Genomic DNA, 14081 nt, shown 5'->3' on the forward strand with positions numbered 1-14081 from the left:
TTGGTGGGGATATATTATTTGGGTTTTTCATGTTATTATTTTTTCCTCTGTGACTTTGACAGGTGGATTTCTTTTGTAGTTTCTGATTTTTGTGTGAGACTCAAGCCTTCAAGTTTAGGTCTGCTTCTTTTTGTGAACTTTATGTTTTTTTGTGATTTACTTTTTTGGGCATGAAAAGATGGTTTCTGTAAGCTTCGTGTCCTTTCTTTTGATTTTATATTGGAGTGACCAGATTGCTTTTGTGTTCAGGATTCCCCACAGAGGCCCAAGTCAGATGAGGATCAGACGCTCCCAGGCTTTCTCCTAAGGTCTGGATCCCTCCAGGAAAGATGTCCTCAGGAATTTGGGGGTTGGACTGACCTGGGAGGAGGGCCTAGGAAAGATGCTGGCCTAGGGCAGCTGGTGGCCATGCCACCCAGAGATGCAAAGGTAGATGCGGGCGGGAATAGGCTCCAAGGACTCCTGGGGACTGCAGGGAGGAACTAGTTTGGTCTGGGTGTAAAGGATCAGGAAGCGGAGAGGTCAGCCCTGGTGTCCAGGAAAGAGGCTGGCAGGTTGTTCCGCAGGGAAGTAGAGGGATGTGAAGGCGGGAGTAGACCCAGAGGGCTCCAGCGGACCCTGAGAAGGAACTGGGTCAGCCTGGGGTGCCAAGGCAAGGAATGGGACAGGACCCAGGCTAGGAGGAGAGATGGGCAGGGGAGGTGGGATGGTGAATGAGGCGGGGAGTCAAGGCGTGGAGGGTGCGATGGACTTACCCTGGAGAGAGAGGCCTGCGGGTTGTGCAGGCCCAGGGAAGCAGAGGGAGGTGAGGGCGGGACTTGGCCCTGAGGGATCTGGTTCCCCTTGCCCCCCCCAAAAAGGAACTGGGTTCATCTGGATGCAAGGGATCAGGAAGCAGTGGTGGATTATGGATCCAGCCGGGAGGTCAGCCCCTGGTGTCCAGAAAGAGGCTGGCGGCGGGAAATAGAGGGACATGAGGGTTGGGCCAGGCCTAGAGGGCTCCTGTGGACCACGAAGAAACTGGGTTGGTCTGGATGCAAAGTATCAGGAAGCAGTGGTGGTTCCCCTGGTGTCTGGGGTGCCAAGACACGGTATGGGACAGCACCCAGGCTAGGAGGAGAGACAGGTAGAGGGAGATGGGAGGGTGAATAAGGCTGGGGGCGTCAAAGCAGGGAGGGTGTGATGAACTTACCCAAGAGAGGCTGGTGGGCTGTGCAGGCCGTGGGAAGCAGAGGGCCATATTCCAGCTTTGAAAATTTGAATTTCAACTCCAAATATTTGAAATTGGGTCTTAACCCCCCCCACCCCCACACACACATACATTGTGATCAGGAACTTGCCACGTATCCCTGACTCACCTCCTTTCCCCTTAATTCTGATTTTAGTTGAGAATAAGGGGATTAGCAACCCTTTGGGGAAGGTAAGTGAGGAATGGGTATTTTGATTTCTTAGACATGTTCTTAGAGAGAGAGAGATCGAGATCAATCTGCTCTTTGAGTACATTGAGACCAAGAAAAAAAGAATGTTGCTGTTTTTTGGATGAAAGACTTGATTTTACCTGGAAGCTTTTAAATGTTTTAAAATATTGAAGCTGGGCATGGTGGCACAGGCCTTTAATTCCAGCACTCAGGAGGCAGAGGCAGGCCTCTGAGTTGGAGGCCAGCAGGCCAGCTGTACCTACAGGGAGACCCTGTGTCAGAAAGACCAATTTATACATATATATATATATATATATATATGGCTAACATTTTTAGGAAATTTGAAATTACTGAATCCCTCCTGTGTTGTAAGTTTCTGCTTATTTAAGTCAAAGACATTTGGTAATTCATTCATTTGGTGGTGCATTCTAGAAAAGATTCTTTGACAGTTGCTTAATTGGGGACTTTTTCGTGTCTGGTTTCTTCTGTTCTTTGAAGTTTACCTGAACCTTTTTACAGCTACTGGAGCTTGTACTACTGTATATGCTGTTGAAGCTAATGGAGATCCTAGTGGTAACCTTGACACTGAGAAGGATGAAAGCGAAATCCAGTACCTCATCAAGTGGAAGGGTTGGTCTTATATCCACAGCACCTGGGAGAGTGAAGAATCCTTACAGCAACAGAAAGTGAAGGGCCTCAAGAAACTAGAGAATTTCAAGAAAAAAGAGGATGAAATCAAACAATGGTACATTGCCCATCATGTATTAAAGAGATATTTCCAACCTCAGGGAAGGGAAGGGAAGGCTTTAATATAATGCATGGAGAACACAGCTATCATGGAGTTCATGTTTTGCCTTGGTCATATGATCAAGGAGCATGGAGCATCTACAGTTCTGTTTTCTAAATTGTGACCTGATGACATTATACTTTTTAATATATGGCCACTAAATTTCAGTTAATAGCTTGTTTAACATTGTTTTCCTATCTCTTAAAGTTTTGATACACATTGTTTGCTCTTAACAGTAAATTGAGATTTTAATTTGTCACCCCTGTTTTGTAGATGGGATGAGTACAGAGTAACTTCATGCGAACCCATGATTTGAATTTAGGTAGCCTGTATTAGAGCCAGTTGCTAAAGTAGCTTATTATTTTTCTGTGGTTAGACTTAGGTACTTTTGATGAGTTAATGTCTGGAACCTCCTGAGTTATGATATACTTAAAATTATTCTTGGTTTCGTAGAATTTGCAGAAATGATCTGAAGGTTTTATTTTTTTCCCCTCAAAATGTCATAGACTTATTACTAGTAAAGATTACCAAAGGGTCACATGGAAACAAGTAAGCTTACATTTTTTTGCTCTGATATGTGTGTATGGATCTCCAAAATCTAATTGTTACATGTCTTTTTTTTTTTTTTTTCTTTTTCTTTTTAACCTCTTCTGTCTAGGTTAGGGAAAGTTTCTCCTGAAGATGTTGAATATTTCAATTGCCAACAGGAGCTAGCATCAGAGTTGAATAAACAGTATCAGATAGTAGAAAGAGTAATAGGTAAGTTCACCAAAACTTACTTTAGCCATGTTTAAACTGGGAGAAAAATGACTTGGATTTAGGAGAAATAGAAGGAAATGCATTTTGCAGGTTTGCTTCTTGAGACTAGTCAGATGCCTAGATTTATTTTGAAGGAAGACCTAAGAGTATTTGCTTATAAATTTGGATGTGTGGGGATGAGAGGCAGAAGAATCAAGGATGTTGGCTTGCAAGGATTTTGCAAGAGTAGAGGTGCCATTTATTGAAGTGATAGGATGAAGAGAAGAACTGATTTTTGAGTTTGAAATCAATTGCTTAGTTTGATACTTAGAAATTTGGTCATCTTAGTATTGTTAGTCTGGAGTTTAAAACTTAGTCTGGCTTAGCTGGGCATGGTGGCACATGCCTTTAATCCCAGCACTTGGGAGGTAGAGGCTGGCAGATCATTCAAGGTCAGCCTGGTCTATATAGTGAGTTCCAGGCCAGCTGGGGCTACAGGGAGACCCTGTCTCAAAAAGACCAAAAAAAAACCCCTTAGTCTGGCTTAAAGATTTACATTTGGGTAATTATCAGTATGTAGCTAATAATTAAACCCTCAAATTTATTGGGACCATAGAGTCTATATGGTGAGAAAAGTCTGAGAACATTCTAGTGTGCAGAAGTCTGAAGAAGCCAGTAAACAAAGGAGACAGAATAGCAGTTTTGCAAGGCTTAGCAGAAGAAGCTGATGTGGAAATGTTTTACTTGATTAGGTTGGGGAGATCTGACATCAGTGAAAGGGGCCCACTAAATGACTGCTGGCAGTTCAGGTCTGCCTGGGGTGTTCAGGAGAGAATGAGGGCCTTTGAGTATAAACAGCTCCTCAGTGGAGCTGTATTTTCAAAGGGAACAGAGTACTGGGATGGTAGGCTAGAGTGAGGGGAGAACGAGTTCTTTTAAATGTGAGGTAAATAAGCATATATAAGACCTGTCTTTCCACCTTACTTGGTATGGTTATAACTTTTCTGTCTTATTTTGTATTTGCTTAGCTATGAAGACAAGTAAATCTACATTGGGTCAAACGGATTTTCCAGGTAAGTAACAGGTCTTTTTATAAATGTTTAGTATATATGAGCACTTCATGTTTTCCAGATTATGTAGTTTTGTCACATTGTGTTTATTGATTGTGCACTAAAAAAGAATGTCACTCCCTACTTTTTAAAAATATTTTATTTATTGTTTTTATTTTATGTGTATGAGTGTATTGCCTGCATGTATGTGAGTGCACTCGTGTCGTGCAGTGCTGCGGAGGTCAGAAGAGGGCTTTGGATTCTCCTGGAATTAGAGTTAAGGATGGTTCATAGCCGCCATGTGTCACTCCCTACTTTTAACTGACATTGTTCTATAAATACTTATATACAATAATAGCTCACAGTCGGAAGCCAGCACCTTCAAATGAGCCTGAATATTTATGCAAGTGGATGGGACTACCCTATTCAGAATGTAGCTGGGAAGATGAAGCCCTGATTGGAAAGAAGTTCCAGAACTGCATTGACAGCTTTCATAGTCGGAACAACTCAAAAACTATCCCAACAAGAGAATGCAAGGTTTGATGATGGTTTTTTTTTTTTTTTTTTATAAAGTTGTTGTGAGTAAAGAGTCACACTGATACTTAGAAGCAAAAACACTACAAGAGTAAATGATGATTTAAAAGTGACATTAAATAAAAATAATTACAGTATACAGTATGGGCTGGGGATATAGCTCAGTTAGTACATGCTTGATAGGCACACAGTCTTGGGTTCCATCTCTAGCAATATATAAAACTTGGCATGGTGTGGTACATGTCTGTAATTCTAGGACTCAGGAGGTGGAAGCAGGAGGATGAGAAGGTCAATGATGGTCATCTTGTCTACCCAGTGAGTTCAAGGCCAGCCTGGGTTACATGGGACTTTGTCTCAAAGGAAAAAGGAAAGAATGAATTATATAATGACTTTTCTGATTTTTATAATTTATGGAATTAGATATATCGTTGGAAATACTTGAAAATATTTAAATACTTTAAAATATAGAGGAAAGGAGAATGCCGTAGAAACTAAATACAGTCTTTTTTATTATTAGATTGACTGTACAAATCTTTTTTCCTTCTATAGAATTTGTCAAATCTACACTGTTTGGTTCTTCAGAGTAATGAACATACATATGAGAAAGAACTCTGTCTCAGAGAAATTGAAATTCATATGAATAACACCAAACTTATGTGTGTGAAGGACAGTGTGTGATTGTTGATCACATGTGTTTGATAGAGAATCCATGGTCAGAGAGCAAAGATAGAGGTCACAAGAGTTCCATTGGTCTTATTGAAGAGGTTTTTAGAGGAAAGCAGGTAGTGCTTAGATTGCCTCTGGCCCTGGAATGGATTGGTGCTTAATGGTGTACAAGAAAGGATCCTGGTATTGACATCCTATGAAAAGGGACTAAGAGCAAACTACCCAACCCCAAGGCTTGAGAGGGAGATAGATGTTGGTGAGAGCATTTCAGTGTGTGTACTGACTATGTGGAAGGAAGAATATTTTGCTGCAGCTGTTGGTGTTCTGCAGAGTAGAAGAGCAGTATGAGATCAGCATTTTATTTAAAAGCTTCATCTAATGCCAGTGTGTAGGAGGATGGAACTAGAAGATCCAGCCTTAAGATGTTACAGAAGGTACTGATTGAAGATTGAAAAATACATGGAGGGCTAATCAGCTGAGGCCTGGAAGGGTTGTATACAGGTGCCAGCATGGCAAGTCGATGAATGGCAGGTGTCTGGAGGGTGACAGTGAGGAGCTCCATTCATTGTTCCCTTACACAGGAGACTGTCAGTAACCAAATACTGTTAAGTTTCTCAAAACAGGCTCCACAGAAAATTCACCTTGAAAAAGGACGTCTATGCTGAATAAATTCCTCCTTTAAATTCACCTTACAGAGACACACATGAGTGAAAAAAAGAAATTTGCATAACTTTTTCATCCATTGCTTCCTAAACTGATTGACCATAGAATTGTACAAATAGTAGATTTGACCGTAGTAGAATGCAAGTCTTTAAACCTTCGGTGGTGAGAAAAGAGCAACTTTTCCTTCTGAAAACTAAAGTCACATAGTTAGGGGCTCAAGGTGGGTGGACCACATTTCAGAATTTCCAAATCCTATATTGTAACATGACAGATGTCCCCAAAGGCCATTATTTTATATTGTTAAGAAATTGGTAACAAGAAGATAACTCTGCTTGGGAAAATAAGAGACTCATTGCCATGCAGTGAAGGTGATGTGAAAATAAAGTGCTAATTAATGTTGTTCACAAATTTATTTCAGAAAAAGAACAAGTTTTCTAAACGTATTTTAAAATGGGGCTGGAGAGCTGACTCAGCAGTTAAAAGTGCTTGCTGTTTTTGCAGAGGACCAGTGTTAGTTCCCAGCACTTACATCCGGCAGTTCACATCCACCTGCAGCTCCAGTTCCAGGGTATTCAACACTTGTAGCCTCAGCTGTCTCCTGCACATGTTGCACATCTCAGAAATAGAGTCAAACCAGACAAGCATAGCACAAATTTAAAGATATTTTTTAGAATGAAATCTGGGACATAGAGTACTAGGATAACATGGGATGAGAATGGCAATTTATTACCAAAATTAATTTTTTTATCTTTGGTGGAGAATGCATAAATTGTGGCTGACATTGTAATTAAGAGCAGGGAGAAAACTTTCTCAGACTTGGGCTTTGTTAATTTTTGTTTTTTAGGCACTGAAGCAAAGACCACGATTTGTAGCTTTAAAGAAACAACCAGCATATTTAGGAGGGGAAAATTTGGAGCTCCGAGATTATCAGCTAGAGGGTCTCAACTGGCTTGCTCATTCCTGGTGCAAGTAGGTAGAAATACATTTGAGATTTTCTTTACTGTTTTTGGCTTACTATTATCCTAATTACTGAGTGCTGTGGAGCCATTTAAGCCTTGAGAATTTAACAGTGATTCAAGACAGACATGATTTCTCTGTCCTTATGTGACGCTTAATGTGAGAAGTACCTTTAATGCCTATCTACAGGTCCCTTTTCCCACACTCTTAGTACCTTCGTTGTATCATAGCAAAGCAGCTGTCCTCATTTAAGAATTAAACTACAAGCCGGGTGTGGTGGCACATGTCTTTAATCCCAGCACTTGGGAGGCAGAGGTGGGTGGATCTTTGTGAGTTCGAGGCCAGCTTGGTCTACATAGTGAGTTCCAGGACAGCTGGGGCTACAAGGAGACCCTGTCTCAAAAAGACAAAAAGACAAAAAAAAAAAAGGAAAAATTAAACTACAGCTTGAAAATAAAAATACATAAATTTGTCCTCAGTGCTAGGAAGATGGTTTCTAGTTAGAGACACATTTACAATAACTGTTTCCCAGAGAGCTACACCTACACTGTTCTTGTTTTTTCAATCTAATGTACTATTTAAGACTCGGATGAAATTTAGAAATCTTGAGCTTCAATTTGTATGAGAAACTGGGTCTCATAATCATCTGCTTGAAAACACTTTTCCTTAAGACCCCCACTCCCCCCATGCTCAGACAGGCAACCCCAATTAACAAACACACACAAAGTGAAAATAGGAGGGGACGAAGGGGTTCAGTTCAGTGGTGGGGGGAAGGAGACGATAACATGATAATGGAGAGTGATCAAAGAACATTATATGTATGAAATTGGGAAAGAATATTTTTTTAAAAGGTTTTCCTGGAGTTGGAGAGATGGCTCAGCAGTAAAGAATGCTTGCTCTTCTTCCAGAGGACTGGGTTCAATTCTCAGCACTCACATGGCAGCTAACAATCATCTGAAACTCCAGTTCCAGGAGAGCTAACACCACCTTCTGTCCTCTTTGGGCATTGTATGCGTGTGGTGCACTTACATACATTCAGGCAAAAGGACACTCATGCATATAAAAAAAAAATAATCGTTAAGAAAAAATAAAACAGATTTTCCTGTCAAAGGATATTGTGTCCTATACTTTCTAAAGGATAGGAGATTTTAGATGTCCTAATGTCCATTTAGACATTTAATGTCCATTTAGACATTTTAGATGTCCTGTCCTTTAGAAAGTATATCTAAAATATATATCTAAAAATGTAGACCTGATTTAAAGAGATTGTAATTAACCCTTTTACAGTTGAAGGCTTAGAAGCAAGGATACCAGGAACCTTGTTCAGAGTTGCACAATTTTCTGGTCGTCAGTCTAATTTTTTTCAAGATAGGGTCTTACTATGTAGTCTTGGCTGGCCTGGGATTTTTCATGTAGACCAGGCTGTCCTTGAACTCAGAGATATGCCTGCAGAGGCCTCATGAGTGCTGGGATTAAAGGCATGAGTCATGACACCTAGCAGCATTTAAAAACAAAAACAAAACACTTTAAAGAATTCATTATTGGTCAATTCCATGTTAAAAAGCTAGCTGTGGTGGCTTGCATTTGTAATCCTAGCTCTCCTACAGGGAGATGGGGGCAAAGACTGGAGAACTGCATGGAGGCTTGTGGGTTAGGTAGCCTGTGGTGGTACATGGTGCTATAACAGCAAAAGAAAAGACTGCTTCGAAGACTGCTTCAACAAGGTGGAGGGAGAGAGCCAGGTATTTACCACCATGTTTGCTGCACGCGCGCGCCCGCGCGCGCACACACACACACACACACACACACACACACACACAGAGAGAGAGAGAGAGAGAGAGAGAGAGAGAGAGAGAGAGAGGGAATATATCAAGTCTGAAAAGACCCTAACCAGATGGTAGGCCCCCATCATAGGAATGTTATATTAGGTAATGTCCTCTTTTGATCTGGTTTTAGAAATACAGGTGAACTAATTCAAGTCTATTTGAGCTTATATATATTAACAGTGACAGTTTCTTAGAAAATAGAAATAGTGGAGAAACTTAACCACTCAGTACTGTGGAAAGGTTAAGGGAGTGAGGGGAAATTACTTAGAAGAATATACTTCATCTAAACTAAAGAAAATTGGGTGTAGGTTGTTCTACTAACAGATGAATACTTCCTTAATCTTCTTCCAATGTGGTCTCCTTCGTTCTTTTCTCTACCTTCCTCTAAAACTGCCTTCTAGGCTTGGCATGGTGGTGCATGCCTTTAGTCCTAGCACTTGGGAAGCAGAGGCAGGCGGATTTCTGTGACTTCAAGGCCACCCTGGTGTACATAGTGAGTTCCAGGCCAGCTGGTGCTACAGGGAGACCCTGTCTCAAAAAGATCAAAAAACAAAAACGAAAACAAAAAAACCTCACTTCTGTGGAACATACAATGTACTATAAAGTCATTGTCTGTTTGTAGGGGATTAAATACCTTGTGTTTTTTCCACTGGACACCTTTAACTTCTGTATTTAATTTGTGATTAGTTCCTGGGTTAATTGATGAAACATCTATATAAACTATCAGTGGTCTTGTTTCATTTGGCATGTGAACATGGATTTGTTTTTTTGTTGAAATGAGTGTCACCAAGAGAAGGAGGGCCTGGGCTACCTGGGGCACTAGCCTCTCTAATGACAGAGGAGCAAGAATATATGTGTCTTAAAATCCCTCTTGCCAGGACTCTCAGGACAGAGTAAAGTGAAGACTCACCCATGGCTCCTGAGAAAGTCTGGCTTTCAGCACCTGCCTTCCTTGGGTGCACTTCCTGCTGCCCCTACTTCTAAACAGGTGTCCTGACATTTCTCTCATCTATAGAGATATGATGATCCATATAATAGTTAAACTCTCCTGATAGTCTAGGGAAAAGTCAGAAGATAGGAAGGAAGGGGAGAGTGACCAAGGACCCTTGTCAAGCCAGGCTCAGCAGAACTCTCTAAGAGAATCTGTCAGTACCTTTCATTCCTCTCCTCTGGCTCTGAAGGCAGGAAGGAGAGCTAGTGTCTACAGGGAAAAGAGCTCTGAGAAGTCCCTGGCTAAAGGCAGCAACTGGGGAGGCCAGAAGAGCATAGCTACTGAGGGGTTGCAAACTGAGTTGACAGCACTGGAATTGGGTCATGTAAGCAGCTGGAGGTTGGGAAGGACTCAGATTAGATTGGGATACCCAGAAGCGTCACAAAGCCATAAATAACAAGCAAATTCAGAGCTGTGAGGATCCTTGTCAGTCCTACAGTTCCTGGCACTGGGGAAACCCAGAACCTGCAGCTCAGGGCAGACACTGTAGCCTTATTTTTATTTATTCATTTAAAAGTTTTTTCAGTTATTTTGTATATGTGACTGCTGTGTGTATGCATGTGTGAATGAAGGTCAGAGGACAAGTTGTCAGAATCAGATTGCTCCTTCCACCATGTGGTTTCTGGCAATTAAACTTTTTTTGAAAATACTATTTTTATTTTATCTGTATGAGTACATTGCTTGCATGTATGTAAGTGCACCTGTGTCATGCAGTGCCTACAGAGGTCAGAAGAGGGTGTTGGATCCCCTGGAACTGGAGTTACAGAAGGTTGTTAGTCGCCACGTGCTGGGAATAGACCCCAGGTCCTCTTCAAGAACAACCAGTGTTCTTAACCTCTGAGCCATCTCTCCAGCCCTTTTTGTTTTGTTTTGATACAGGGTCTCACTCTGTATCCCTGGCTGGCCTGGAACTTGCCTTGTAGATCAGGCTGGCCTTGAACTTACCCTCTGCCTGAGTGCTGGGATTAAAGGTGTGCGCCACCACCCTCAGCAAGATTGCACTTTTCATGTCATTCATTAGACTTGGTGGCATGTGCCTTTACCTACGGAGCCATCTTTCTGGCCCTTAAAGAACCATTTAATGATGTCTACAAACTTCTCCACACTCAGATTTCTAATTTCCAGCTGAACTGGCTACTTTCTATTCCCCAAACATACTTCCCTAACTCTGTCATTTGTTACTTTTTCTTATATCTGCACATTTTTTTTTTTTTTTTGGACATGTCTTACTGAAATTCAAGTATTTCCTAGAGCAGTGCTTCTTAAACTATGATCCACAGAATACCTGCATCAGAATCTTCAAAGGTGGTTGTGAAAATTATAGAATCTAACATTAGCACTTGGGAAACAGAGGCAGGGGGACTGCAAATTGCAGACCAATCTGGACTACATTATAAGACTGCCTCACAGAAAATAAAACCTCAGAATCATGTGCCCTTTCCCAGATAGTCTCATTCAGTAGGTCCAAAAATATAATAGTCTAGACTGTGGCATAGTTAAAACAGCTCCTCTTTGCCTAGCACATACATGGTCCTCAGTTCTATCCCTGGCAGTACAAACACACACAACAAAAACAAAGCTCTTTGCACCTGCAACAAGTAGGCCTAGGAAATAGCATATGTAGTTTTAAGCAGTCCGTGGCATGCATGGAATGGAGAAGGTAATTTGAGGAAAGGCACATGACTAGCAGACTTCATCAGTGTCAGTAACCACTCTGCTCATGTTTTATGTATTGATGCACACGAAGGCTACATGCTTATGCATGTATAATAAACCTGCTTTCTCTGTTACAAGGGATAGTCTCTGGTCTGAGATATAATTCAGAATTTTGAATGTAAGATAAGAACAATTGGAGACTATCTTGAAATCCTTAGAGAAAGGTCACTTGTTTTGCTATTGATAGCTTCTGCTTTCTTCCTTATATAGGATGCTTAAGTCATTTAAAAGTCACACTGCTGCCTTTTTATGCTGTCAGTATGAAAGCGTTGATAGTATTGTATGTACACATACTCTTTCTGGTGAACTAACAATTGTTTTATTTCTACTTTTTTCTTACTGCAGAAGTAACAGTGTAATTCTTGCTGATGAAATGGGCCTAGGAAAGACCATACAGACCATATCATTCCTCTCCTACCTGTTCCACCAGCACCAGCTGTATGGACCCTTCCTCATCGTCGTCCCTCTATCCACCCTCACTTCATGGCAGAGGGAATTTGAAATTTGGGCACCGGAGATTAATGTAGTGGTTTACATAGGTGACCTGATGAGCAGAAATACGGTGTGTAAATAGCGTTCAGAAGAATCTGTTAAACATATATTTTGGAAATTGACTTAAAGCATTTTATATGCTTTTTGTTAGTAAATTTTGTAGTAAAATTATTCATACACAGTGCTGTGACCTCAGTATTGGGGGTTTGTCAAAATGAATGTCATTCTTTAAAACATTGAATAAAACATATTACTATGATTTAAAATCGCAGTATACAAATGGGTATCTCTATTAGCTGGATTGCAGTATTTTTCTTCTCTGAATCATTCTTCTCCCCTCCATGCCTTCCTTCTCCTTTCCCTCTTCTCCTCACTCCTCTCTTCCCTCCCTCCCTCCCTCCCTCCCTCCCTCCCTCCCTCCCTCCCTCCTTCCTTGCCTTCCTCCCTTTCTTTCTCCCTCCCAGTGTCTCACTGTGTAGCTCAGGCTGGCTTCATACTAATGGCAATGGACCTACTTCAGCCTCCCAAGTGCTATGATTATAGGCATGCACTGCTTCTATATTTTTAAGACACTTTGTTTGAGATTTACTTTTCCTTTTGAAAAATTAGTATCATTGCTATTTTAGCAGAAATATTACTGAAGACTTGAATTATTAGAATGGTTTCCCAGAGGCGGACATGGTGGTACATGCCTTTAATCCCAGCACTTGGGAGGCAGAGGCAGAGGGATCTCTGTGAGTTCAAGGCCAGCCTAGTCTACAAAGTGAGTTTCAGATCAGCTGGAGCTACAGGGAGACCCTGTCTCAAAAAGATTAAAAAAAAAAAAAAATGTTAGCCGGGCATGGTGGCGCACACCTTTAATCCCAGCACTCGGGAGGCAGAGGCAGGCAGATCTCTGTGAGTTCAAGGCCAGCCTGGTCTTCATGGTAAATCCAGGACAGCTGGGGCTACAGGGAGACCCTGTCTAAAAAAAAACCAAAAAAAAAAAAAAAAGTTTTCCCAATCTCCTAGAATGAAGTTCTATAACTTTGAAGAATGAAATAAAAATAAAGGAAATGATATGGTTTTAATATATATATATATATTTTTTTGGTGTTTTTGAGGGAGGCTCTCCCTGTAGTCCCAGCTGGTATAGAACTCATAGAGATCTACCTGCCTCTGCCTCCCAGTTGCTGGGATTAAAGGCATGAGCCTGGCTTTCAAATTTTTTTTTTTTTAATTATTATTTTTTTTCCATAGAACAAGCTGTGGTTTTTATTACTTAGAAAAGCCTCATGGTTGTTTCCCTTTCTGACTCTGTGCTTGGTCTTCAACACTTTCACAATTATTTTCTGCTCCTTAATAAGGAAAGCATGCTTTATCCTGTCACAAACACATTTAGCACATATAGAACCGCCATAGGCCCTGTTGGTGCTTTCCCAACCTTCTTGGTATAAAGGTAAACAATCCTGTTACCAGGGGTTCAGGACAGCATAGTTTTGTTAGAAGCTATGTTGTAGGAAAGCCTACAGTGGTATGTCAAATGCTGGACCATTCTGAGTGCCTGAAAATGCCGTCCCTAGAAGAGGAAAAGGAAAGCTAAATTTGTTTCTATTAAATACTGACACTAACATTGTCTGACTTGGGTAGGAGTATAGCTCAATGATAGATTTAGCATTTTTAAGACCCTGGGTTTGATTGCCAACCCTGTAAAGAAAACAAAAACAAAATCTTCTAAGGGCTGGAGAGATAGCTTAGTGGTTAAGAACTGGTTGCTTGGAGGACCTGGGTTCAGTTCCCAGCACCCCAATGGCAGCTAACAACCATTCGAAACTCCAGTTCCAGGGGAACCCAACACCCTCTTCTGGTCTCCTGTGGCATTGCATGGGCATAGTACACCTACATTCATGGAGGAAAAACACATACAGATGAATTAATTTTAAAAAATCATCTAACTTCCTAGATTTCAATGCCCTAATTTTGACTTTCTAAGACTATAGTAGTTAATTTTCCTAATTTATTTGTTATTAAAAGAGAATGTACCAGACTGGGTGTGGTGGTGTGTGTCTTTAATTCCAGGCAGAGGCAGGAGGATCTCTGAATTCAAGGCCAATTGAGACCCTGTCTCAAAAAGACCAAAAAAAGGCTGGGCATGGTGGCGCATGCCTTTAATCCCAGTACTCGGGAGGTAGAGGCAGGCGGATCTCTGTGAGTTCCAGGACAGCCGGGGCTACAGGGAGACCCTGTCTCAAAAAAACCAAAAAA

The 14081-nt window shown here is 41.2% G+C and overlaps 1 protein-coding gene across 5 annotated transcripts in view; it reads left to right on the forward strand.

Moving 5' to 3' along the window:
• The window catches only part of Chd2 (chromodomain helicase DNA binding protein 2), a 137140-nt gene that overhangs the window by 48711 nt on the left and 74348 nt on the right, over positions 1-14081 (forward strand). For 4 of the 5 annotated variants that reach the window (XM_008852336.3, XM_008852337.3, XM_017802977.2 and 1 more), the window contains 6 exons: positions 1938-2163; positions 2864-2964; positions 3972-4016; positions 4351-4529; positions 6700-6824; positions 11691-11907. In XM_008852336.3, coding sequence (XP_008850558.1) covers positions 1938-2163; positions 2864-2964; positions 3972-4016; positions 4351-4529; positions 6700-6824; positions 11691-11907 — 893 coding nt within the window. Of the gene's footprint in view, positions 1-1937; positions 2164-2863; positions 2965-3971; positions 4017-4350; positions 4530-6699; positions 6829-11690; positions 11908-14081 lie in introns of those variants that run through there. The other variant, XM_017802979.2, reaches the window with a different exon arrangement.

Source organism: Nannospalax galili, unplaced genomic scaffold (assembly GCF_000622305.1).
Source record: "Nannospalax galili isolate Female #2095 unplaced genomic scaffold, S.galili_v1.0 scaffold63, whole genome shotgun sequence".
In the NCBI taxonomy this organism is placed as follows: domain Eukaryota; kingdom Metazoa; phylum Chordata; class Mammalia; order Rodentia; family Spalacidae; genus Nannospalax; species Nannospalax galili.